The sequence below is a fragment of the Varanus komodoensis genome, unplaced genomic scaffold (genome assembly GCF_004798865.1).
Source record: "Varanus komodoensis strain SLA01 unplaced genomic scaffold, ASM479886v1 scaffold12, whole genome shotgun sequence".
NCBI lineage: Eukaryota > Metazoa > Chordata > Lepidosauria > Squamata > Varanidae > Varanus > Varanus komodoensis.
The window spans coordinates 14,821,142-14,848,506 of NW_025335349.1; the positions used below are offsets into that span (position 1 = coordinate 14,821,142).

At 37.3% G+C, this 27,365-nt stretch overlaps 1 protein-coding gene across 6 annotated transcripts in view; it reads right to left on the reverse strand.

The window, feature by feature from the left end:
- UBR5 (ubiquitin protein ligase E3 component n-recognin 5) overlaps positions 1 to 27,365 on the reverse strand; it is an 80,402-nt gene that overhangs the window by 39,790 nt on the left and 13,247 nt on the right. For 4 of the 6 annotated variants that reach the window (XM_044421741.1, XM_044421738.1, XM_044421739.1 and 1 more), the window contains 16 exons: positions 25,099 to 25,258; positions 19,857 to 20,006; positions 17,223 to 17,434; positions 13,760 to 13,876; positions 13,018 to 13,128; positions 12,110 to 12,264; positions 10,982 to 11,099; positions 10,271 to 10,455; positions 9,226 to 9,335; positions 8,413 to 8,525; positions 7,097 to 7,240; positions 6,320 to 6,431; positions 5,905 to 6,059; positions 3,306 to 3,503; positions 1,348 to 1,558; positions 384 to 510 (listed from right to left, as the gene is read on the reverse strand). In XM_044421741.1, coding sequence (XP_044277676.1) covers positions 384 to 510; positions 1,348 to 1,558; positions 3,306 to 3,503; positions 5,905 to 6,059; positions 6,320 to 6,431; positions 7,097 to 7,240; positions 8,413 to 8,525; positions 9,226 to 9,335; positions 10,271 to 10,455; positions 10,982 to 11,099; positions 12,110 to 12,264; positions 13,018 to 13,128; positions 13,760 to 13,876; positions 17,223 to 17,434; positions 19,857 to 20,006; positions 25,099 to 25,258 — 2,378 coding nt within the window. Of the gene's footprint in view, positions 1 to 383; positions 511 to 1,347; positions 1,559 to 3,305; positions 3,504 to 5,904; positions 6,060 to 6,319; positions 6,432 to 7,096; positions 7,241 to 8,412; positions 8,526 to 9,225; positions 9,336 to 10,270; positions 10,456 to 10,981; positions 11,100 to 12,109; positions 12,265 to 13,017; positions 13,129 to 13,759; positions 13,877 to 17,222; positions 17,435 to 18,092; positions 18,222 to 19,856; positions 20,007 to 25,098; positions 25,259 to 27,365 lie in introns of those variants that run through there. The other 2 variants (XM_044421740.1, XM_044421742.1) reach the window with 2 other exon arrangements.

Consider the following 27,365-nt stretch of genomic DNA (forward strand, 5'->3'; position numbering starts at 1 on the left):
GGGGAAATTCCAATTAGGTTCTTCAGATACACTGAATCTTACTACATCAGCTAGGCCTATTGCCTAATTGGTGTTTAAGTTAACATGACAGGACCAAAGTATTACCCAACTGACATATGCGAAACTGTATTTCTGCATAGTGATGCCAATAAAATCTTTCTTCTTTAATGCTGAACGTGAGTCATTTTGACATCTGTGAAATATCCAGCTAGAACTAAGTGCTCCAATCACAGATAGATACAGTTAAAAAACAATACTGCAGGATGGTTAAGTTAGCTCTTTGGATGCTGGACTAATGAATGTTGTTCATTTGTTCATAGTATTATGCCAGCAATTAATATTTAAGAGTAAAACCAGAAAAAGCTTACTACTACTTAGCTTACCTTCTGCTGCTTGAGGATCCTGCACGATTTCCTGGTCCATTACTTGATACTACTGAAATAGCATTTGCTATAGCCTCAACTGCAGATAACCTTTCAGCAAATGTATTCCTTTCTGAGCGCTCTGCTTCTGAAACATAAAGAATTCATTTGTCATCTATTTTCTTACTGAAATCTTATCCTCTGAATAACTTTGAGTTTCTGTTTAGTTAATCACTATTATACAAATTGCACCTATGGAATCAGTATAGAATTCTCAACTTACAAATCTTTCCTGCAATGAAAAAAGGGTAAGGATTGCATCTAATGGTATTGTCTGGCTGACTTAAGCACACTGGCAAAGTCTGGCATATGAGTGTTGAAAAACAAGATTAGAAAGCAGAAAATTTGCTTCTGCATTTTGTTCTACAAGTACTCACTTAGACCAATGAACATTACGGGCAAAACTGGATGGGATCCAAATAGTCCTACATGTGAACAGAAAGAACTATTATCTATTGAGATGACTGCTGTTCCTTTTATATTACTGCAGTGCCTTGTGCTGCACTGAAAGCCATTCAGGAGAGTCCCCTAACCCTCAGGTGCAATTTTCTTTTTAGGGTCAGTGAAGGACTGCAGTGGGAACAGGGCCTCAAAGTAACCTGGAGAGAACATTGTTCAGACCATGTATTTTTGTGTCTCATATTCATTTCCAAATAGCACACTTTAGTTCACTTAAGCTGAACTGAAACATGCCACCAATTAAGCTATTCCTTTCCCTTCCCATCGAGCTCTTTCTCCATTTTCTCCCAAGTAACCATTCTGGCCTGGGATATAACAGAGTCATGATTTATTAGGAGTCCCATCACACACAAAGTTGCTCTGTAGGTATGCAGGATTTCAAACAATTTTGAAACCATTTTGGCCTGTCTTTTTAGCTTTCTTTCAACAGTACTTCAAAAAAATTGCATGAGATTGATGAAGTTACCTTCTTCCTCTTTAGTTTCTTTATTGCTAGTTGGAAAGCACACAGATACACAAGCATGCAGAATATTACGGTTTCCATCACATCTGTGACTGAGGAATGTCTGTAGCATTTGTGGATTCTGATCCAAGACAGCAGCTTGCTCAAGATTCATCAGATACTGCCTACACGCCTCATAGTCACATCGGAGAATATGCTGCATTAAAGTCTGCTTCTGCATTGAAAAAATTGAGAGACTTGAATTAAATGGGAGCAAGCAACTGCTACAGGTTTAGCACAAATATACTTCCCCAAATCCCATGGGATAGGACAGGACAAAAAAGTGACCTTAAAGCACTTTATATATTAATATTGATTTATATATACTGAAACATTACACCTCTATTCAGTCATAAGTGTGATATCAATAAACAACTTAGAAATGTATTTTATTATACACATTTTGCTTAGTTTTTCAACAGTACTGCTTTCAAATTTGCCTGGACAGCATACCAATATTATGATAATATTCACATAACATGATAACCCATTGTGGCTAACCAGCTACACCAGGGTGTTGTGTGGTCCAAATCTGGACTATTTCCCACAGGTTAGATTAAGAGACAACAAGCCATCCTGACAACTCTAGAGGTTGTTCATCAACAATGGTTTGCCATGTCATCCAAACCTGGCAGACGAATCCCATTGTGAACTGTAGGAAACTGTTAGTGAGCTTTTCTACCACTTTACCACTCCTGGCAATCTTGCCTATATCATTGCCAGTGGCAGCCCCACCACCAGGCCTAAGCAGCACTTTGGAGCAACTACTGCTGGTTCAACACCTTTTACTGACTTATTACCCGGGGGGGGGGGGGTACCAACATGTGCAAATATCTTAATATTTGTTCCTCTTTCAGAGTTGTGCAAGTGCACTCTTTCTAATATATGCAGTCTTGCCTGATATATTTCCTTATCAGTTACAGGTGTCAAATGGTAGGAAGGTAGAGAAGCAAGATGCATATATGCAACATGGTGAGCAACTGAAGGTGCCTAGTTGTCAAATGAAACATACCAGCAAACAGGAAAAAACATGGTGAATGCACCAAAGAGGAGCAGGGGGGCTTTTAGATTTCTTAGTAAGATACTCCTCTGGGCTTTAAGTGTTGAATTGACATTTCTCAGTGCCTTCCACCTTTGGGACAGTTCCTGACTCTCCAAGCTAGTCCAGAAAAGGGAGATCTTTTCACAGCTCCTTTTCAAGGCAGTTATGCTAGCTGTTAAAATTCCTGCAAGTTAGCTAGATGGGACAGAGTAACTGGGGCCACAACTGGCAGCACCCCATCCCATTCTGTAATCTCTCAGAACTTTACACATGTTGACCAGGACATATATGTACATTTCATTGCTGGAAGATAAATAGAAAGGAAATTTGTGATACATATGCATATTTACAAAGGGAAACTTAAGACGGTCAGAGAAGTGTGGAAAGGTGGAAGAGACTGAGAACCCGCGCAACAATACTTCCTATTAGAGAATGATACTGAAAGGGGAAGATATACTTGATCTCTTAATAACTTTGCTTTTCTCTTGGCAGCTCAATGTCTGACAGCAATCACATGAAAAACAAAGAAACAAATTAACCTAGCTACAACCTTGTTTTGCCAATGTCCATGGATGTTTATTTATCCACATATTCATATGCCACCTATAATGGCCAAAATGGCCTCCCTAGATTGGAGATTGCCTCCTGCATTTTGACAGAGACACATACCAAAACCTTGACCAGGCAAGGTGTCACATTTTCAACTAGTTAAAAGAGTGCAGTTGCACACTGCCAAAAAACCAACCATAAACAACAAGTAAATATTACAGAAATCTTTGTGTACATTTCTGGCACTCGTCATTTCATGTGACAACGCATCATCTAAAATACTCCAAAATACCCATTGTGTTTTAAAGAATGTGTGATATGTACAGATTACCTCAACAGCCATTATGATGATAGCAGCTTTCTTTTTGATGGTCGAATTAGCAGGCAGGTTTGTTAAAGAATGAACTCCCATTCCCAGGCTGCTAATAGGAGGAAGATCAAGCCAGTCAGGATCTCTTATTCCACCCATACAATCTTTTGCCATTGGATATATAGTGCCATTGCCATCTCTAAGAATGATTGGAGATTCCTACATAAAAAGCAGATTTCTTTTACAATGCATATTTTAGATACGTTTCTCACTTATTTCAGTTTTTATCTTTGTAGTAACATTACCTCGCATATTTACATGTCTTCTCTAACTTTATTTTCCCCTGTCTACTTCATAATGCACTTGAATATTATTCCTTCAGTCACTCACTCTTAGCACAGCAGTAGTCCATCGCCAATTTTAAGGAAAGCCCAGCCCAGTCTAACCACAGCACCTTTTTCTACTAGGCAGTCCAATCAGCTATCAAATCTATTCTGCAGCAGTATTCCAGAAACCAGCAGTGCCTACCTGCAACTAGTTACACGTTCAAACATCACAGTCACAACCTAGAAACTGAAACTTGGTTAAGTTGTTTATACAAACTGGAAGTGGCTCCCAACAGTACCCTGCAAACTGTGAATTAACTCAGTTTGCCCTTGAATATTGTCCTGGCTTGCAAACAGGCCCAGTTATTCAGCTGCTACCTATGGAAAAAAGAATCCTTGCCCTAGCTGTTACTTTTCATGTACTTTGAAGCTTGCCGTAGACGTGACAGCCCATCATGGGCAGCTAACTATGATGGGCTGTCATGCTGCTCAAAACCAGTGTTCAATTGTAGGGTGGCTCTTTTGGGCAACAAGCCGTGGAAAGAACAGAGCATGGGATGTTATAGAGCTGCTCCTGTTCTCAATGGGTTATTGTATTATCCAAACCTGGAAAACCAGTTTGATCATGGGTTGCTACACAGCCTCTTAGCTATAGTAGCAAAAAAGTCAGTGCTGGTCATTTTTTGTGATTACATAAATGCTTGTCTTTCCACCAGCACTGGTACTTTGGAAGGACAGGCATTTTTGTTCCTTAGGGGTTCTGTCTTTCCCTCTTCTTCATCTTTTTTTTTTGGGGGGGGGCAGGCTCAAAAACATGTAATTGCAGTCTTTATTGGTCAGTCTTTCACAAGTACACTCTTAACAGCATTTATGGAGGAGCCATTAAAAGGGATAAGATAATAAGGGATAATATCTCTTCTTTCTGGAATTGCTTGAGTTTGGAAATGTGTTAAAGGGTTAGAGACACTGAGAAGTGCTAGTTCAACCATTAAAAGGTAGAGAGGGGGATATTATCCCTCACATACATTTTCAATGCACTCATTCCACTTTTTCCCATTCTCAGTGCTTGTGAAAGTGCTCCTTTCCCTTAGTATTATTTCTCCCCAGTTCTTTACAACTGTGCATGAATTAGCCTAAAGGTAAGCTCATCTCGTCCATTTCCTTCCATGTAACCTACACCCTTTTTCTGTTTGACAGCTGAAACATATGAGAAAGTTAACAGGGCAACTTATCAAACAGGCATAAAGATGTACTTGCGAAAAACCAACAGATGTTTTAAAAAGATCCTAAAGGGACAAAATGGGTTCAGTTACAAAGTCCCAAGATTCATACAAAGCCAAATGAAATACTAAAGTGGAAGTAGAATAACCAATGGCAAGTCTGCTTATCTGTTGGGCATACCATGGGTCGTTCAGTGAACAATTCACAGTGCATATATTATTCACAAAGGTAGCTAAGCAGTTGTGAGAACTCATTCATGAACTGCAGTGTGGAGACTGAATGAAAATACACCCCTACCACCTGAAAGGATTGTGACATGATGATTTAGTTTCCCTATTACCAAAAGATTTCCAGCTTGTACTGTTGGGTTTTCACTTCGTCTCCCTTGGGAAGAAAGAGAGAACACCACAATCCACTGAGTTAGGGGGCAGAGCAGGGCAAAGTGTTGTCAATGAACTGAGCTGGAGTCAATAGGCAGAATGAAGCTCTTTTCACTAGCTGGTTTAAATCCTGGCAGGGACATGAACATGCCTTGTCTTAGGGCACTTCAGTTGTGGCCCTAATAGCAGATTTGTGATGGCGTTTGAATTTAGAATTGCTTCCCCAACTCCCAACTGAAGGTGCCATCTGTCCTGAAATTTCTGTTATTTAACACCAAGCATGCAGGGAGAGGCTGAAGTTGTCAGGGATGAAAGAAAAGTGCTCTCTGTATGAGCTGACAATATGTTTTATTATTGCACATATTCCCAAGAGCAGCCCAAGAACATATTCTGAGAGTGACACATACATAGGCACTTTTTGCCACGTTGGATGGTGATAATGGGACCTATTGTCCAATGAATCTGAAGGGCATCTGAAGGCTGGCTTAACTCTTTTCCTGTATCACTGCAGATACCTCCTCTTCTTTTTATGCTAATCCTTTCACCCATATAAATGGATAAAGAGCATCACAAATCAAATTAACTGTTATAGATATATTAATTTACGTTTTGTTTAATGTAATTGTGTACAAAAATTAAAAGCATTTGTGTGGGAGGAACCTTAAAAATACATGAAGATGAAAATAAACAAACCTGTCCAGCAGTGAAAATAGCAACATTTCTTTCATTCTGTCCAAGGAATGCAATACTGCTAGTGGGAAAATTATTTTCCTGCTCTGCTTTTCCAGTTGCAAGATCAAAGATGCAGTATCTAACCCAGTTTCCAGTCTTCAGGACAGCATGTACCCCTAAAAGCATGCAAACAGGACATTGACCAACAAGCTTTATTTCCTCCAATTATTATTCCAAGCTACTGGTAGTAATTGTTCATTAATGAAACACAGATCACTCAATTTAACATGCTTAATAGTGTAAGCATTTTTTTCTCAAGAGAAAGTCTGCTTACCAGTAACTGCAGTTCTTTAATTGGTCATCTGCTACATGTATGTGAATGCACAGAGACCACAAAAAGAACAGAAGATAAACTGAACAAAAAAATCATTCTTACCCTTTGAATCTACATTTACTGCTAGAATTTCTGTTTTTTCAGGTATACACAGCTTCTTAGGAGTCCTCTGAAAACAATCTGGAACTTTTGGTGTTCCACCAGTTTTTACCACCTGTAACAGAAACAGACTTTAGCTACCGGCTTAGCATGTCATGTGGACCCAGTCACTTACTAACAGATTATCCATCTCTTCTTTCTTTTCTTTTTTCTTTCTGTCTGTCTGTCTGTCTTTCTTTCTTTCTTTCTTTCAGGAGATAGCCATCAGTATACGCTATAATTCTAAACTGCAAGTAATATATGTGTTGCAAGAAGTACTCTTCTGCCTGAATGGGTGATGTCAGGTTCTTATGAAAAACGTTGCAGTACTGTGCATAATTTTAAAATTTTGGTTATATCTACCCTTAGCTAAACTTGAAAAAAATCTCCATTCCACTCCAATTTCTCATATCAGCTGCTCATTTTTCCATGTCTTGAAGTTCTGAAATCATTTCTAAAGCAAAGCAACGAAAGTATCAAAACATTCACAGCAAGACCCTCTGCATTTTCCCAGGCATTTTAGTTTATCAGTTTGTTTTAAACCTGATAATAATGTATTTCAAATGTTTGGTCTGTTGCTAGGCTCTATCTGGTTATTTTTATTTTTTAATACTGTAATTATAGTATTTAAATTTTATACTGCATTTTATGGTTTGAATGAGTGTGATCAATCCAGACAGCTTCAGCTATAAGGCAGTATAAACAATGTCAATTCCCATGTCTCATTGTTAGCACATATACCTGGAGTTCATCTATTCTGAGCAATCGGCAATCTTGAAGAAGAGAAGATGGATCAGGATCCAAACCAGAGCTGCTTGTACAATTTGCGTTAGTGGATGTCCCTGGAAATTTTACAGCAACGTAAGCACCATCCACTTTTAATACCTGTAAGAGAAATATATTGCATATAGTACTGAAATAAATCAAATTCTCTGAGGCATAGCTGAAAGCACAGGTGTTTAAAGCAGAGACACTTGATTTTGTGTTTTTAACCAGTATACCTGATTGTTAGGAAGATTGTTACACTGTCTTATGCTTTATTTGCAATAATTATTATTTAAGGAACAAGTGCTTCTACTAGAGCATACCCAAATTTATAGCAAAATCAGAGAAGATGACTAAGACGCCCATAGTCCATACTAAAACAATAACTATGTTATATATGAAACCCCAGTGATATCACTGCTCCTTGTTGTCAGAAGATGTACAATATATCTTTCAGTCTGATACTGGAAAATCCTGGAAGATTCAGCATGTTTCAGCATTTTTGTCACAGGTAGAACCACAAACATATGTCAGAGTTTGTCAATAAAATCACTACTTTGGACTTACAACATGCACTTTCTTGCATGCCATTTCCTTACTTACCTAAAGCCCAGTATGTATGCTAGGAAATAATCCAGGTTTTGGTTTCTATGTACAAGCCAATCATATTTCATACAGAACCCTAAAAATGGCAAATGGCAAGCCAATGCATAAGAGCAACTGCAATTTTGAGAAAATTAAGCTTTAACAATGTCTGCAATCTACTGCTTTAGGTCAACGAGGAAGACAGTAAAAGTGCTCTTTGCTCTCAATCATTTTTTAAATAGGCTTTCTAAATACAACTACTAGTCAAGCTAAAAACAATCTGTGCATACAGAACCTCAGCATTTTTAAAATGCCATACAGAAATCAAGAGGCTTACAGCAAATAATATAACCTCTTGTATATGTGTTCATCGCACACATAAGCAAATTCATCCAAACCATGGCTGCTGGAACTTGCATTCCTCCCAAAAGAGCTGCAGTAGAGTTGTTAGGGCAGGAAATGATAACTTGTGAGACAACTGAAACCACCAGCAGCTTGAAGCAGCTTTTAGCCTTGTCATGAGTTCCATTTTTGGTTTTCTATGAGTGAGCAGTATACTGGGAATGCTCACAAGATGTAGATACAAAGCAAACAGTACCTCCACACAAAACCGTATTTGCATAACACAGACTTCAGAGTGAACCAGTTAAACAAGTACAGCTAATTATTGCAAACAGGAATTAAAACATTTCTTGTTTTACACAAACCTTGCCTACAGGAACATTCTTAACATCTTCTACAAATACAACTTCCCTAAGAGACCACTGTTCTTCATTCACTTTCTCCTCCTCTTTTGGAGCAGGTGTTGATCGTCGCCGTTCTTATACAAGAATCAAAGAAGCAATATTTTAAAAATTTTGGTGGCATTTCTGTAAATATGTATTGTCTATATAAAGATGAACATATGACTATAACATAACTTCTCACAAGCCACCCCTCCTGTAAAAAGCTGTATCCTACTAAAATTTTATTTTGTTAATCTCACCCAAAACTATTTATGTTAATAAATTCTATGACAAAATATAAGGCACAACTATTAAGAATTCTGGCTTATCATTCACACGCAATGTGCTGGTTCCAGATGCTCCAGCAGGAGGGGTAAACTAAACAGAAAAGAAGGAAGCAAATGCTTTCCAATACATCTGAATCCAAACCCATGTTCTGTGACTCCTCCAAATAAATCCAAGCCTGAAATCTAGACTTGAAGTTGATTTCCCATTCTTGGTTTATTAGGGGAGCAACAAGCCATGGTCTGGACCTGGACATAGAAACCTTTCATCTCTTCCTTCATTTCTAGATAAAGTACTCCTGATACTGGAAGAACCAAGCAGGGGAATTGGACAACATATCTGAGCATACTATTTGTAGAGCAAAAATCAGAACTCTCTAAAATTCTGACATGCAAACATGTCCAATCTAAAACTGCTGCCTTAAAATATTAATTAATTTCACTGTCAAACTTAGCACTACGATGGTTATCAATAAATTATCAAATTATACTTTCTTCCTATATAGCTTACTATATGGCACTGATGCACTGCTTGCTATTGAAGAGGCATCACTACAGGTAGAGGCTGGAGAAGGTGGTGGACCCATTTCCGTTTTCACTGGTTCCTGTTTGCTTTCAGGCCTAGGATTTGAAAAATAACAAATGTTAAATTGATTAAATTATTCATATAATCTGGGTCTTTCAGTTTTAAAATATGTTTTTTTAAAAATTCTGGACATGCAGTATTGTTCCTTGTTGCACTTCTGCAGTTTCCAACTTCATAATTATCTTGTATTTCAGTTTATGTCTATTTTAAACCGCTAAGAAAACTACATACTATAGGACAGCATATATAATAGTTTAGCATATTTATCTAATTTATCGTAATTAGATAAAATGGGTTCTCCATGAACTCAGTGGCCAGGTGTGCATAATGATCTGCTTCTTTTCCCAGTCCTGTACCTAATTATCCTTGCAGGAGTGGCTTTGAAACCCCACCCCAGAATCTATGACCTCATGTAGGATTCTGGAGTTGTTTCAAGCACTCCAAGCAACTCATTAAGTTCAGGTAACATGGCAAGCTGCATGCCAACAAGGTAATTAGGCAAATCACTTATTTGCCTTATGACCATGCAAACCTAATCATTTTGAAAACTAGAGAAAACTTCGGACAAAGCTGCTAAAATTCCAGATTTTAAAAAAAATGAAAACAGTGCTGCTAATCATACTTGATAGAAAACTGTACTAGAGAATAGAGTAAAGGCTCATTTTCAAACAAAACTATCCTTAGTTTGGATCAAAAATGTTCAGAATGTACTTGGCTAGTATTTAAAGATGATACATTTCACACATGATGAGCCCAGTCCAGCCTATGTAACCACTTTGCTCATTTCTTCACTAAAAGTCAATCTTTAGAAAAACATGTATGGCTTCCTAAGCACTTCAAAATTTCATTCTGCTTTTAAGACTCTAGGTGCTTGAGTGCAAAGATCCACAATTTGTTGTTAATTCAAGATCCTTTTCAGCAACAATCCACTATAGTTTAAATGTTCCCCTCAAAACTTTGGAGCACTTACTTTGCTTCTGTGGTTTTATTAGCTTTCTCCATGTTCTTTAAACTCTCTGGTGACCGGAGCTGAAACCTACAACTATCATTCATATTCCAAACAGATTCCATTAAGACGCCAACCTTAGGAATGCCAGCACTAATTGAAAAAGCAACTGCTCCAGCATGATAGAGAGGATTATTCCTTAAACACACCTGCAATCAGGAATGGAGATATTCAACCATTTATATCAAATGAAACATCAAAACTAAGAAAAATGATAATACATTTTAATTTTATTCATCTGTGGCAGCATACAGAAACTAGAAGATGCATTATCTTAGCTGCAAAATAAAGCCTTAAAACATAGTTTCCTGACACAAATTGCATGGTTTCAAGGAAGGCAAACAGGAAATACAAGCATACTGGCATGCTTAGATGCAACAGTGAAAACACAGAATTGAAATGTGGGGAGCCCAACATAATTCTAGCTAGGACAAAGTACAGTGCAAAGTGTACGTGTGTGTGTGTGTGTGTGTGTGTGTGTGTGTGTGTGTGTGAATGAGTGGGTGAAACTGCCAGTTTAGGCAATGGCAGCCCCTACACCGGAGTACTGTATGCCAACACTGACATGTCACACTATCATAAAAGGATCCTAAAGCAAAGAAATTATCATTTGTTTAATAAAGGATTTCTTTCTTCTTAAAACTTTAAAATATTCTACCGTAGGCCTCTACCTACCTGAGTACCAACAGTGATATTTGGCATTGAAGAAATACCAGCACTAGATTTAGGCTTTTTGTTTTTGGCTCTGGCCTTTTCCAGCATCTTCTTCCTTTGGCTAAAAGGAACTACACCCCTAGGAGAAAAATTACTGCTTCAATGTACAAGAAATGCTCAGTATCTCTTTATGATCTTTAAATGTGTTTCTCCAAAGCAATACAGAAGTTTAAGTGCTAACTAAAAGCAAAAGCAAAATACTCTCTCCTGTCCTTAACGGGAGTTCCTGCTTGACAACTGAAAAACTAGGATGGTACCACCATGCTCTTGAAAAACAGTATTCCTGCATTATCAGCAACTGTTTCTTCAATGGGAATACCAAGTAGCCATATAGATGGGAAACGTCCTTGTGCAGACCACAAAAGCAGTTCTTCCAGGATGTTTTAAAAAATTTGAGTCACTGATATAGGCACTAGAATATTTAAACACTGTAAGGGTGCCAACCATCGGGGATGCACATAGCCTTCCAAACTCAGAGAATTACAATCTATTGAGGACAGGAGAAGAACTGAGGTGAACGTTGCCTCAATGCTTCTCCTTCCCTACAAAACACTTAGATGGCCAATTTTGGCCATCTGTTGTGCCAGCCTGTATGGACAGACTTATGTGCCACCAGGACACATCGTATCTCAGGAGCTTCACTTCTCTCCTCCTCCTGGCACTGGTTCTGATGCTGGAGACCTCATACCAGCAGCTGGTAAGGAAAGAACTCTACCAGCTATGAGGGAGAAGGCACTCTGAGTTGAGATGCCAAATTCTCTTATGGTAGCCAGGTGCTGCCTACTAGCCATTAGACTGTGCCCTAAACTATCTCTAGCGTTAAATAACAAAAACATCCTAATAGTTAAATACATTAAACTCAATTGAATTTCTTTAAAGCACCAGAGTATCCACTCTCTCTCTCAAAAAACAGCAGTCCCTCTGAAAACAGTATGACATGTATGTAAAAGCCTAAAATCTAATTTTATTAACAAGTGAGAGTAGTCTATAATCTAAACAAGTAATGATGTCAAATAATATGTCAAATATTCCTCTATGGATTTTTAAAGAGGGAAAAAATTGGACCCTTAAACTAAAATATGTACTTACCACCAGTACAGATTATTCTCCAACTGAGCACAGGTATAAAGGGCACAACAGTGCAATGAAACAATCCGTTCGCCCTGGAGTTCTGAGTAAATCTGCGCAGTATGCTCTAGTTTAGAAGCTACAGAACTCAAAGTTTCATCCACCCACGTAGCTACCTAAAAAGGAAAAGAGAACCTACAGTAGTGGTTCATAGTAATATATGCAGGACATAAAACACCAAGAGAGAAATTTTGGAATAATTCAGGTAAAACAATTAAAATTAAGTTATGACATTCTACTTTAATCCTTGCCAGTACTGCTTCCACACATGTGCCAGCCTGTTCCCACCTTTAAAGCCAGAACAGCTCAAAAGCTCATAAAAGTTCCTTCACCTTGCCCATGCACTTTCAAGGAAGTAGAATACTGGGGCTGGAGCCTCTTTGCACATGACATAAATAAGTTGTTAGCCACGCAAGACCTGAGAAAAAATTTCTCATTGTATAATCTTACAAGCTAGAAATTGTTAAATATTTTGAGACGCAACACCAAGACAAAACTCCAAGTGCCATGGGGAACCTATAAACTTCCTAATTTTGCTTTATATAATCTCTACATTTATAGCTGCTTCTGTTTTCCTGTCAAAATACATATCTAATTTGTTAGGAGGTCAAAGTCGTTCTACTTCAAATTGATAAACAGATTTTCATATTCATAAATATAGAAGCCTATTTATACCACAAATATCTACCTCTCATTTTACTCTTGTTGGCAAATTTGAATCTTTGGTTTTAACAGAATGTTCTAGCTTCAAGCTTGTTAGGGAAATTAAAGTCTGCAAATAATCTCTTGAAGACTAGCCGCAACCGTTTTTTCACAGCACAGCAATGGAAGATTTATTACACTGAATGCACATTCTGAGTGTTTCATACCTTATTATTTTCTGTGGCAACAGTTGCTCTGATACTGTTTGCAGAAAGGAGGACTATCTTCTCATTCGTTAATCCCAAGGACCCTGCACGTGGATGATGTATTGAAGGATTCTTTGCAAGCAAAACAAAGTGGATAATATTTTATAAGTTCATCAGTGAATAGCTGTCATTATGGCTGGCAAGGAGGGTAAAAAGTCTCAACTGAAGAGTAAGCTAATGATCTCCTAAGACCAGCAGTATATTTGGTTTGTGTGTGTGTGTGTGGTGGGGGTGTCACATAAATGAATTATCTCAATTCACATAAGGTTTAGTATTACAACACGGGTCGGAGATGCCAAGCAACACAGTAGAGCCCCTTCCCCCACCGCCACCCTTTCTCATGGTGGTTCCACTTCAGCTGTGGGAGCTCTCATGCTGTGTTGTTCCTGAGAGGAGGGAGGAAGGATGCTTAGTTAAAAAAACAAGCATACAAATCTTTGGCTATGAGTGGTATGGAAATTTAAAAAAAACAAGACAGGCAAGACAAGACAAGCCTCTCCTGACTTTGCCTCTCTTAACCACTGCAACATTCTTCAGTTGAAAGTTGCTTTAAAAAAGAAGTTAGGGGTTTTTATGGCCAGTACTGGAAAAGAAACCGCCAAATCTATCCATATGGCTCTGGCCAAACGTTGCTCACACTAAAGTATAATCAAACCAAGTTTTATATCTAAAAGTTTCCAACTTTCCCTGGATATAAGCATACCTGTGCATTTCTGTATGGTTCAGATTCACTCCATTTCCACTGATAGAGCTCCCCTTTACTGCTAACTGCCACAAGCTCAGAATACAGAGCACCAATAGAAATAAATTTTATTCCATCCTATAAAACAAACAAGAAAAGTTTAAAACTTCAGTGCAGTTACAAATGTTTGAATATACAGGGCATTAATTATGGAGAGAAGGAACTGCCAATAATTTCTAAACAGTCCAGGAAATCTACCTACTAAATTTGAATAAAGGAAATATTTTATTCAGCTACTTTGCCCTGCAATTCAACTATGTTTAATTCCTAATAAAACTGAATTTCCAATAGCAACTCACATATTTAAAGAGTAAATGCACAAGAAAACCAGTATGACTATATGGCCAGGGAATATGCAGTTCTGCTCACTGTATCTGATAGTAGCATGTTGGTTCCTTGAAAACATGCCTCTACAAGCCCCAGCAGTCTATCAGTCTGAAGCTTCTTAAATATCGTAATATAATTAAGGCTGTAATCCTACATTCACTTGTTTTTGAAGTATATTCAAGTAGACATGCATAGGATTGCACCATAAATCAATTAATAGCAACTATGACAAGTGGAGATTTTATATGGAACCTCTAGGGCATTGATACATAATAATGGTTTGTAAGTTAAATAATCCATAAGCTGTTTGGGGCAATTGCAAGGAACTGGTATACGGCCAACTACTTCTACATTTAATCAACAAACTATAAAACGAATGGGTTGTTTGAATTGTGCGCTGTCCTTATATACAAACCAGGGCAAAAGTCACCAAACATAAATTCCAACATCTTTCAACCAAAAAAAGCAAAAAACCAATCCCACATCATTTCCCCCCCAAAAATAGCATTTTTCATATTTTAATATGCTGAATTGTTTACATTTATTTTTAAATAAATATACCAATACTGAAAATGTTTAGATTAGCATCACTTTAGAGGAAATCTGGAAACAAGTTCTTCTTTTATAACCCGTTGAAGGAAAGAAATGTCTTCTTTTGATAAATTAAAGATGACAAATACAAAAACACAACTGCCACTACTATGAGTAACCAAAGGATACTGTTTCCAAGTTTATAGCAGTCATAGTTAACATATTGCTGGAGCACCATTATCTTCTTGGGTTTTTTTCTTTTTAAAGAATTAACTTTAGACACTAGCTCTGTTCAGACAATCATAATTCAGCTTTCTAATCAAAGATATGCTTTGCTTAGAAGACTTGTTTGCATATGCATTTACTGCCCTCCTTGGCATGGAATAACTGATGTCCTGAGTTAACAGTAGTTTTTTTATTTCACCAGGTCCAAGAAATTTTAACTGCTGGATTCAGAAAAAGCCAAGAGAATAAAACTCTACTAAAACTCTATTTCAAACCTGCTTCTTTGGAACAACCATAGTTTGCATAGGCACAGGCTTGCTCACATTTCAGTCTGTTAAACTTGATTGTTCAAACTGGGCCACTTTCTTCCTTTGTGGTTTCAGAAGCAAACATTTTCTATTATGAACTGGTTTTACACTGAGATAAGCATTGTTTTACAAGTTTGAACCTATTCTGAAAAACCTCACAGTTCTAAGTGTTGTGGTTATGATGCACCCACAATCTACAGAAATAGTGCTATATGCTAGCAATACAAGACTGAGAGGTCTTTTTAGCTTTTTTAGCAAATACTGTCTTGTATTTAGCTTTTTTAACAAAAGTTAAAAAGATTGCATCTGAACTGAATTCAAATGTCATTTTAATTGTTAATAGTATTTATTCATTTTATTCTTTGGCCAGGGCGACTTAATTTATACTGTTAATTTATATTATTTTATGGAAGTTTATTTATGGATGTGAGCCGCCCCAAGGCTTCGGCGAATGGGGCGGCATAGAAGTCTCATAGATAGATAGATAGATAGATAGATAGATAGATAGATAGATAGAGTACTATTTGAGTTGCTATTTTTACATTCAATTTCATATATTCCCTATGAAAATATCCACTTGTACTGATGCAGTTAAGTGCCTTTCAACAGAATGTGAGATATTTGTATCCAAAATCTACTTGACAATTTAGGACAATCTGCAAGACTCAAGAACATTTCAGATAACCATATTATTATTCATCCCCATTCCCAAGAAAGACCTATGGGCTATTGGGGTGGTAAATAAACAAAAAATATTTAAGAGTACATACTCCAAAATGTCTTAAGTACAGGAAAATGTGCCCAACTTGCTCCCCGCAAGCACTTATTCTGCTTTGCTCCAGTTGTAGGAGTTTGGCAAAATAAGCTCCTCAATTCTCCTAACAACCTTCCATTTTCCAAAAAAAAAAAAAAGAGAGAAAAGCTTGTTTGATGACATATGTTTGTCCTAAATACAGGAGAAGACAAATCCAACAGAGATGAAGTCAAACAAATGATCAGATCCAGAGCTTAATATTCCTGTGTCAGGTATCTCAGGACAGAAAAATACTTTGTTGACCACTTGCATGATCAAGAAAGATTCTGCAGTTGTAGCTCAGTTGTAGTGTATGATCTGCAAGCAAAGTTTAAAACTGTTTCTCTGGGAAGGCTAAAAGAGGTTGCATGAAATCTTTCAGAGTGTGCTATTTTCTGAAGATTCACTTGGCACTTCATATATCCACTGTATTATATTTTCCCGCTGCTGAATAGGCCAGTTCATAGCAAGCACTGAAAAATATTTGAAACACGAAATGGAGGGGCCCAAATTCCATATTGATGCTTGAACTACACTGACTAGCAAGGCACAAATTGATCTTCAGTCCTCTGGCAATTCAAGGTACATATACAGGAACAGAAGTTTAAAAAATCAAGAGCATTCAACTGGACCATTTTCATCTTTTGAAAGTGGTAGGCACGTTACTTTTTATTTCAAGAATATTCAGGATCTGTATGTAGTAAGATATAGGAGGAACTAGAAGCAAGTTCTAGTAAGGAATGAATTTTGGTTTAATAACTTAACTTTTCATTTCCCACTTAAACAGGGAACTAACAATAATATGAAACTCAACACTTTCAAGAAAGGAAGTGAACCAATTAAAGAAAACAAGGAAGTAGACAAAATAAATGCTTACAGTCAAGATAAAGAAAAAATAATTTTATCCCATGCTTCCAAAGACTGCAAAAGTGGTGCATATAAGAAACTGTGTTTGAAAAAAGAAATGAATACTCGGTATTTTATCTCCTTTGAAGTCTGTACAAATGACAAAATTAATGTCATAACCAAGCCAAAATCATGCTAAGCTATAGCATATTTTCTTCCAAGCAAATGAGTTTATGACAGAGGTTTACCTACCTACCTGACAGAACAGAACTGACAGGACCACTACTGATCTATATTGGATATGAACAAGTTCATAATACATAAAGTATTCACATGGGAGAGAAGAGAACCACAAATAACAGACTTCATATATTAGAAATAAAAAATCAAATACCTTATCTGGCCACCACTGCAAGTCCTCTCCTAAAGAAACTGGGCTTTGGACAGGTGTATTCTTCTTGTCAAGGTTTGGCTCCCCTTCTTTGCTTGTAGAGCCTCTTTCATTATCAAATGAGGCTCCATCAAGCCACCTTCGTTCACGCAAACGTAAAACGGACTCACGTTCACGCAACAGCTCAGAGTCTCTCTCTAAGGGAAGAAGGAGAACTGGTATGCAATTGGGTCACACCAGTGGGATAAAAGTAAGCCACTCTCTAGTAAAGACCCTTCAGGATGCAACTAACAGCAATTAAGTCTATTTATTAAAGTGTATTTATATTTTATAAATATAAAATGACATGCAACACTCAAAATATTAACCCTTTCAAGCATATGTACTTTAATATTGTCAAAATAATTTGAAATGCAAGAATGAGACTAGAAATAAAGTTTAAAATCTGGGGGGCTCAAGCTACCCCAAAATGAATTAAAATTTTAAAAATTACCTCATGGCTTAGCATGAGATAAAAAGTGATTTAAGATTTTTATAGTACCATATGCAAAGAGTATATTGTGGGTGATTTATCAAATAAAACAAAACAAAAAGAGTCACCTAAAAAGGCAACATCTCTTAGAAACTTTTAAGCTAGCCAAAAAGGAGTGTTTATTAGAGAGTCTCAGCATTTCCCCAACCACCACCACCACCACTTGAAAAGGTTAAATAACAATTTTTAAAACTCTTTCAAAAGTTGCTAATCCAACCCCTTAGTTTAAACAAATACATAGGACTAGATTTGATTTTTAAACTTATTGTAAAGTTGGTTAACGGAAAAATTGGAAATCAGACAAGTTCTAATAAAGATTTTTGAAGGAAAATGTTCCTTACCAAAAGGCTTTCCCTCCAATTGGCCTACAAATTGGCTAAAGCCAGTACTCTCCAGTGCTCTCATACAATTAAAATTTTAAGTCAGGTAATCAAGCTAAAATATCCAAGAGTCAAATACACATGGAAAATAAGGATTTTTCATCTTATAACATAGAAATAACCTTAGAAAGGAAAAAGGGAGGGATTTAAGAAAAGTCAGAGGTTGAATAGTTGTACATGCACATAATGCATTTGAACTATATGATTCCTCAGTGTTAATAAAATTCTGAAAACAAGCCTCTTCTCTCTTGCCTTTCCTCCTTGCTCTCTCCTTTTTCCTTTTGGTATCTGTCATGTCATTCTTTCTTCAAAAAACCACCCTAAATCCTTATCTCTGCCATAGTGTTTTCTCAATAGCCCAATTCATGACAATTATCTTTTCCTTCCCACATCCTATCTATTCCTTCAAAACTTAAACTTAAATGTTGAAACCAGAGTTTAGGGATGAAAAGCAGGTCAATGTATCAATTGAAACTACTCCCTTCCTCTGCCAAAGTTCTTCTGCCCCTCTACCCTGTCTGCTAAACTAGGCAAGTACCTAAACTTATTTTGAGTATCCTCTTTTTTAGTGTCATTTCTAATACAGGCTGGGAAAAGGGAACTGGGGAAATGTGTATTTGAAAGGCACAGGGGAGTGTATAGTATTTTATAGCGTACGTCCAACTCAAAACCTGGTTTCAACAGGGTGCCTGAACCAGGTATAAGCTTGCTGACAAGTCTTTTGGTTTTAATTTTCTGGAAAAGCTTCGTAAATAATCTAAAGCTAGATTTCATAAATCTAACATGCAGACAAAATTAAAATTATGCTTAATACATAGAGCAATCAATACACTTAACCCTTCTCTAACTTAGGTGATATACCTGAATATCTACCAGATTAAATGGGCAGAGTGATTCTCAATGAAGATTCATGACAGAGGTTGGATTAACAATTCTAAAATGCTTTGGATACCTATCAGGTATAAATGTTATTTTAAGAAACTATGAATGAAAAAGAGACACCAGAGCCAGTATTACATTTCATATACTTTTCCAATCATGCTTAGAATTGGATTCTGCAGCTGCAATGGGTTATTTCTAAGCCTAAATACAAGTAAGAGTGACTGGGTTTAAAGCTGAGGACTGCAGACCATTTTAGAATGCAGTTAAATGCCAACCCTCATCACCTATATTTGAAAGTGTCATTAATTCTATATGTTGCAGAGAAAATATTTATTCACAGAACAGTGCACAATGAGAAGTGGAAAAGTTCCAATGCTACCTACCCGAATAGATGTAGGATTTCTAATTACACTATGAAATTAGGTCTCCGGACCCAGGAAAGCAGAATATTCCCTGCTAACCATACTACTACCCATAAACCAGCTCTGACATGAACACTGAGCATCTAAAGTAAACAATCTTCCAGAATGTTGCATGAGAGGAAAAACTTAAGTTTTCAGATTAGCGTTCTGTAAATAAGTACCTTTTTAAAAATTATTGTAAACAGATAATTTTTAAGTCTCATGAACATTTCATTTCACCTGAACATTTCAGACATACTGCTAGCAATTATTTCATAAACTTACTGAAAATTCATAAAATTTTTACAAATGTTTTCCATTACTGATATTTGAAACAAGATTGTACACACAAATCTAAGACAAAAATCACCATCATGAGCTATGACTAGAGTACTGTACTGCAATACCAATTATTTACAAAGGAAAAAAGGTGCAAAATTACCTCGGGATGAGCTTAGCCTGGAAAGTGATGAGCGCCGAAAGGATGGATAACCAAAGTAACTAATATCTTCTGAAAACATAGCATCAGCATCAATAATGACACTTGGGTGAGCAGAATGTATGTCAGCATCCAGGAGAGACATAAGATCCTCTATAAGAGGAGACAAGGATCTGAGGTGAATTATCAGCTACTTGAAAGTCATCTAGAAAGACCATCACCAAACAAGACAAATCCATCAACAAAAATGGATGTTCTTCTTCAGATTCCCTAGTGTATGAATGTATTGCCTAATGCTCACATTTGCTATCAAGCAAATTGTCCTAATATAAGAAACCAATATTGTCTATATCAACTCCTTGCTGCTTTATACCACTGAGTCTAATCTGAATCCTAAGAACCCAAACATTACACAAAGCTGAGAGCAGTTATACAATATAAAAAGAGCAAGACTCAATAGTTCCAAAAGACAGCAAAAAACACTTTCTCCAGAGAGAACAAGTTTTCAGTTTACTGATAGCGAAAGCATTAGCCTCCTACACTGAAAAATGTCATTTTAATAGACGCTGCTGATAATTAGCAAGAATTCATAAACTTAACTCCCAAAGAAAGCATTTTATAAAACTGCACTTTCCATATCCAAGTAATTGAAGTATTCAAATGGCAGCCCAGTGCCCCATATTTGAATACCCTGCCTTGAAATAAAGATCCTACCTTGCAGCTGGCATAAAACACATGACATCATGATAGCATTTTTCTACTCTTACGTCCCATTTGTTTTCTAGATAGCAGCAGGAAATGCTTCTCACATTCACAGGAGATACATCTTCAGCTATATGCCAGTATTTAACAATTTATACAGTCACAGCTCATTCTTTAAAAATTTGCTAGACCTTCCCTACACAGTTCCAGTCACAAGTCATGCTGCAGATAATCCAACTTCAACACACTTCACCATTTCTTCCTCTCCACGTGGCCCTTTAGACCCACCACTTCATTTCCCTTCATGGCTCCTACATGCTTCCTCTCCCCATGTCTTTTCTACCATGGAACATCAGCAGACAAGGATCCTCAACCTGACATCTGTTTCACAACTGCAACGCTCACTTTGAGAAACCCTGACTTTGACTTGTAATAGATCTACCTTAAATAACATGCAAACTCTTCTACCTCCCCATCCCATGCCCATCCCTTAGCACCTTACAGCACCCCTGGGACCCTCCTCCTGGTGTGAGAAAGCACTGGTTTATGCAATCCTTTCAGCGTCCATCCTAAGAATGAATCAGAAGTGCAACACCAATTGCTTTTAGCTTCTCCACTCATGGTACTTCCTAGAAAAAGTGTTAAACCTCTGAATTAAGGTTTGGTAGAACTGCTACACGGCTGAATGCGGAAGAATTATTTTTGATCAGTAATTCCCTGAATCTTAGATATAAGTCCAAATCATATATTAATTACTTGGTGTTAAAATAATTGCTAGGGACTATCATCTGCTTCTTAAATGCAGGTTAAGAGGTGGATGAAATAACAGATGGAGAAGGGGTTCACCTATTTCCTACTCCAACTTCAACCATAAAGAGACTAAATAAGTGCATTCACATGTCATAGCAACCCACCCTGGCAATGAGCCACAGTGGATTGATTGTTGTGTGAACAACCAACAGTGCACAAGACAGATGATTTGGCTCACCAGTTAGTACCCTTCTGCACACTGCCCATCCCAGACTCCCCGTTCCTGCACTCATGCAGCACTGCACATATGCAGCAATGCAAGTGCAGGGATTTTTTTTAATTGCAAAGATCAGGGGGAAATTTTATAACAATGTTTGGCAACCATAGGCAGTCTCTCCAAGGTGCAGCTGGGGTATGGTGAAGGGACTGTCTATAGCTGTCAAAACAGGGACCACAAAAAGAAGTTTTCTAGAAAGAAAGTCTGAATTTCTCAAAGTCTGAAAAAGCTATGGCAAGCCTAAAACAATTTGTGATCATGACATGAAGGGGGGAAAGATAGCATCAGCTGTCTCCAAATGCCAGTGGAAGGTACCAAAGCAGACTTGGTAAGAGTGGCAAGATGTTTTTGGTACCCAATTCCCTATATCTACAATGGGGTCAGTTGTCCGAATTCAGATGACAGACAACCCACTGTGGGTACAATAACCCATAAAGAAAGCCGCAGATTGTCACAGTAGCCTGTTGCCTCGAATAAGCCACCCTGTAGTTGTTAGTCTGGGTTCACACAACCTGCCAAACCATCATAGGTATCAGCCATAATGATTTGTCATGTTGTATGAGCCCAATTCCATTCATTCCATCTGCTGCACCGCTTTGCTTAATCCTAAAGTCAGCCTGCAAGTCTGAAAACCTGAAACACTAGAAAATATAAACGATCCTTTTCTACTACTCACTGGAAAAGCATTATTCTCCCCCTCCCCATAATCTGGTTCCCTATATTCTGAACTCTTTGGTTTGCTCTGAATGTGGCATCCTGGAAAATTAATATAGGGTTTACAGAGATAAAGTTTTAATATGGGCTTTTATTGTTGATTGGAAAATTTTGATTAGGATGCTGTGTTTTATTCTGTTTTGTCTTATGTTAAACTGTCCCAAGACCATGGTAAGGCATGGTATAAAAGTTTTAAATTAAATAAAATAAACATAGTGTCTATTACCTCACTAGAGTATTCAACAGCTACATACATTGATGTGTGTGTCCGTGTGTGTGTGTGTGTGTGTGTGTGTGTGTGTTCAATGGAAACAGATGTTGCAGTTCTGCTCTGTAACAATGTCATCTTGACTTCAAGTGGCATGATGCAGAAAATTGTGACCCATTTCTACAACCCCTTTAAGCATTTACAAAAGTAGCCTACCCAAAATGAAGTAAAGCCTGACAATGAGTATCCAGATGAAAAAAATCACAAAAGGGTACAACATGAGCCTGTATTCATATTCATTTGGTGAATTAGAATTAATTCTTTACTGCTTCCCTTTGCATCCTTAAAGTAAACCAAGTAAAACATATAACTGCTGCCTTATTCATACATTCCCAATTTACATGGGTAACTAAACTAACCCAAAATCTATCAAAACGTACAAAAATGAAATGCATCCCACACCATACATATATCAGAGACCCATCCTCTGTGATTTCAATCTAGTCAAAGCTAAAAAAAAATGCCCCAGGACAAATTCAAGAGGCATTTCCACTTGACCTGTCCCAACTGCATTGTCCAAAGACTCAAACATATGCTCTTTCCACAAAAACTAACTTTGATGTATCTCTAGCACTGCTGAAGTGGTATAACTCTGAAGGTTCCATTAAGAGCTATGCTATGTACTACAAGAATGAAGTATGATGGAAAAGAACATTGGACAGGGCAAGAGTGGCAGAAATATAGCTAATAATTTGCAAGGGCAACTTGCTGTCAAAATCTCCATGCACACAGGCACTCATCCTGAGATCAAAATTACAAGCAGATGCAACAGTCAAACAATGGTGTTCAGAAGAAATTGTTTTGCTAAATAAACTTTCTTAAGATAACACAACTGAGATTTCAATAGTCCTATCAAAATTCCTCAAAGCACTACAGTGACTCAGGAACCATGTGTTTGCTGATGGTTCAAATATTGTCTACATGAACTTAAGTAAGGTTAACAGAATGCTGAACTATGGAAATAGTATGTGTATATAAAATGCAGGAGGGATCTCACCAATGACTAAAACTTTGCTCTCTAAGTAGTATTTTTCTCATACAACCTTAGGAGCACTGCACATAAACATTTTACTGCCATGATCATCTATCTCAAAATCAAACTTGCCAGGCATTGATCAAGCTCAGTTACAAGCAATATGACATACATCTCCAGTATGAAAGAACTGTCAAGTCTAATGGCAAGAATAGCATTCTGTAAAGTACCTTGATTTTGTTTTACTTTAGAAATATGAACAGGGTGTTCACAGGCTATTAGCATGATGGCTGAACCTGGACACTGTAGGTTGTTCATCAGTTAAACACCTAACCCATGAACATCCTAGAATGTTCAAATTCAGATGCCACACTCATGAACTATGAAAGGGGCATTCATAGGTTCTTTATGCAACCTGGAAGTAGCTTTTGGGTATTCTCACAAGCTGTGGGTGATTGATTTGATTTGTATCCTATCCCTAGGTGGGTTTAAGTTTATTTAAGTCATGATTTGCGGCTGTGACAGGCCGCAAATCATGACTCATGTCTTACCTTTACTATCTTGTCTATAGCAAAGGTAAGACATGAATAAGAACAGAAAGGCAGTAGCACAGCAATTTACCCAGGAACACTAGGGAACAGTTCACATATTTAGATACATGTTTCTTAGGATGTGGATCCTCTTACTGAAAGTACCAAGGGCATCCATAATTGGCTAATAGTTACTTTGTGGAAATGTGCACTTTGTTTAAAAAGCACCCATATTAAATCTTTTCCCAGGCATAGCATACCTTTAACTAACCACTACACTTGTATCTAACAACCATAACGTAGAAAAGCTGTAGAGTTATTTTCCATAAAATTAACACAGTTCAGGTAACAATTTTTGCTTGCCAAATAAAAATATGCAGATTTCCCATTTCATAGTGCCTCAAAGTGGCCAACGATCTTAAACAAACTGCTTTTTCTGCTTTTCAAAACAAGTGTTAAGGAGCAGAACAGGATACAGTGATCTATATGTGTGTGCTTGTGTGCACATACTTTATTTTAGCATTTATTTCTAACTGGCATGAAAAATCACAGCACAACTAAGAACATCAATTATGTAAAGCCTCAAGTCTCACTTCTACTCAAGAGTGAAATAACATTTTAAGTTTATAGCTATTCTGCCATGAATATCGCCAGAGCATTTTTTACATCAAAAGCTCCTTGCAATAAAAGCTCTTTAACTGAAAGCATTTAAAATTTAAAGTATATAATGTTGTAGGATACAAAAGTCTGTCAAATAAAGCTATTGAATTGTTAATTTATTGGGTTTTAAAGGAACTCAGGATTATATAAATTAGCTCAAAGAAAAGTCAGACTGTTTTGTCTCACCTAATATATTCTCTCTTTACTGGTACCAAAATAGCAATGCTACTTTACATTTCAATATTGTACACAACAGAGAATGTAAGATTAACTAACACTTTACTAGTGTTAAAAACTGAAAGCCTACTGCATTTGACAGAAAGGCTCAAAATTATGTTTAGAAGGCAAAAGGAACATTGCCCCACACAAACCTCCAGGAAGGTAAGATTCACTTGCTGTATCATCACCATCGTCGCCATCTTCATCATCACGACTCAACAAGTTGTTCACCGCAAGATTTACATCAAGATTTGTCCGCTGCAGCTCTCTTATAATTACACTTCTTGATTTTCCTTGTAAAACAACTTGTGCCTACACAAAATAGCATATATTTACTATGTTGGACAGTAATCTCCAAAGTTGATTTCCCCCTACAGAAACAGAACTTTTAGAAGCAATCAAAGTAAATGTTAGACCCCAATATATCAAAAAGTAAACACTAAAATAAAAGGTTACATCAATATACTCTAATAAGTAAATACGATTCTGTGCTGGAAAAAAACAGTTCGGCTATAACCAGTAATTTTGTTCTATGTTTACTGGATGTATCAAGGCTCCGGTTAGTTGCAAGCAAGTATGTTTTAACAGTTACAGTGACTTGTAGGGGTACTGAATAATTTGGTTACCTCGCCTTACCAACATCTCTCACAATAAGCAAGAGCCCAAGAATGCCCTCTCTGCTTGAACTCCCTTTTCTCTCTCCATGTGCTCTTCCTTTTCCATCTACCTTTCTCTGCACAGTTCCTAAGTATTACTTTTTAAAAAGTGTCCACTACTTCATTTTTTTCCACATTTCACTCTAAAGGCCAAATCTGGAGGGTCTGCTAAAGTTCCTCTTTGAATTGTACTTAGAATCTTCAAGAGGTACAGCCAGGGTAGAGCCACAGCCAGGTCAAAGGAAGCCCTTCAACATTCATTCATTCATTCATTCATTCATTCATTCATTCATTCATTCATAGCTTTTATATACCATCGACTACAAGCGTCTCAGGATGGTTTCACAATAAAAGTAACACAAGCAAAATAAAATAGAGCACAGCATCCAACTTCCTTAAAACTAGTTAAATATTAAAACCCTCCTTAAAACCCTCCTTAAAACCAGTTAAACATTAAAATAGTGGGAAAATAAAAAGGTTTTCACCTGGTGCCAAAAGAAATAAAGCATTGGCACCAAGCAAACCTCTGTGGGGAGCATATTTCAGAATCGGGGTGCCACCACAGAGAAGGCCCTTCTCCAGATAGCCACCCTCCTAATCTCTTTCAAGGAGGGCTCCCAGAGAAAGACCTCTACCTCAGATCTTAAGAGGTGGGAAAGCACATAGAGAAGGAGGCAGTCCTTCAGGTCTCCAGGATCCAAGCTGTTTAGGGCTTTATAGGTCATCATCAGCACCTTAAATTGGGCCAAGACTTCAATTGGCAGCCCGTGTAAACGGTAGAGGACCAGCATTATGCGTGAATATCTGCCAGTCCCTGTTAACATCCTAGCAGCTCTATTCTGAATCCACTGAAATATCCAGACCATTTTCAAGGGCAGCCTCACATAGAGTGCATTACAATAGTCCAATCAGGAAGTTATATAACAAACGTATGCCCTCAAAGGAAAAAATTGGTGGGGAGCCCAGCATATAAACTCTCTTGCCCTGAGAGATCTACTTGACTCTCTTTGACTGCATCTGTGTGGAGATCTGAGCTTTTTATGGTTCTGCAGGCTTTGAGTATTGTAAGTGTTTTAAGCTTCCATGTTCAGTTTCTTTTGAAAGGTGTTTCAAATTTGCTTTGTTTTAATGCATAAACTGTTCTGCTTTATAGTAGCTTATTTTTTCATGAGCTATTCCATGTTGAGTACTTCAGAGATCAGGTAAATATTTTTAATAAATAAAATGACTTCCGGTGATATTGGTCTCCTCTTCTAATTCCCTAGCTATATCGGTTGTATTATCACATAATATTTATTAGAAAGAATGCCTGGTGGAAATACACTCAAATTAAGAAGTGAGGAAAATCATTGTCTGTTTATAAGAAAAAGTACTACAGACTGCATGTTGCTATAATCACGAAAATAGTCAGTGACAGAATATACACATAATTTTGAAAAGCTGCATTGTCCATTTTATAAAGAGGGAAGAAAAGCCAACAGACAAGGAAGAGGTGAGACACGGTCCTTGAAGGGCAAGCATAAAAACATAAAAATGCAAATGAGTAGAATCTGACAAAATGTACCCAATGGTATTACATGAACAAAGATGCAATTTCACAGCAATTATTAATTATCTCTAAGAATCCAGAATCAGTAAGACAAGTCTCAAATGCCTGGAAAACAAACACTGTTGTCACTGATATTTTCAAGGATAACTGATATCCTTGAACACTGATATCTTCAAGGATAATTAAGGAAGAGAGACTTGATAAATACTAACCA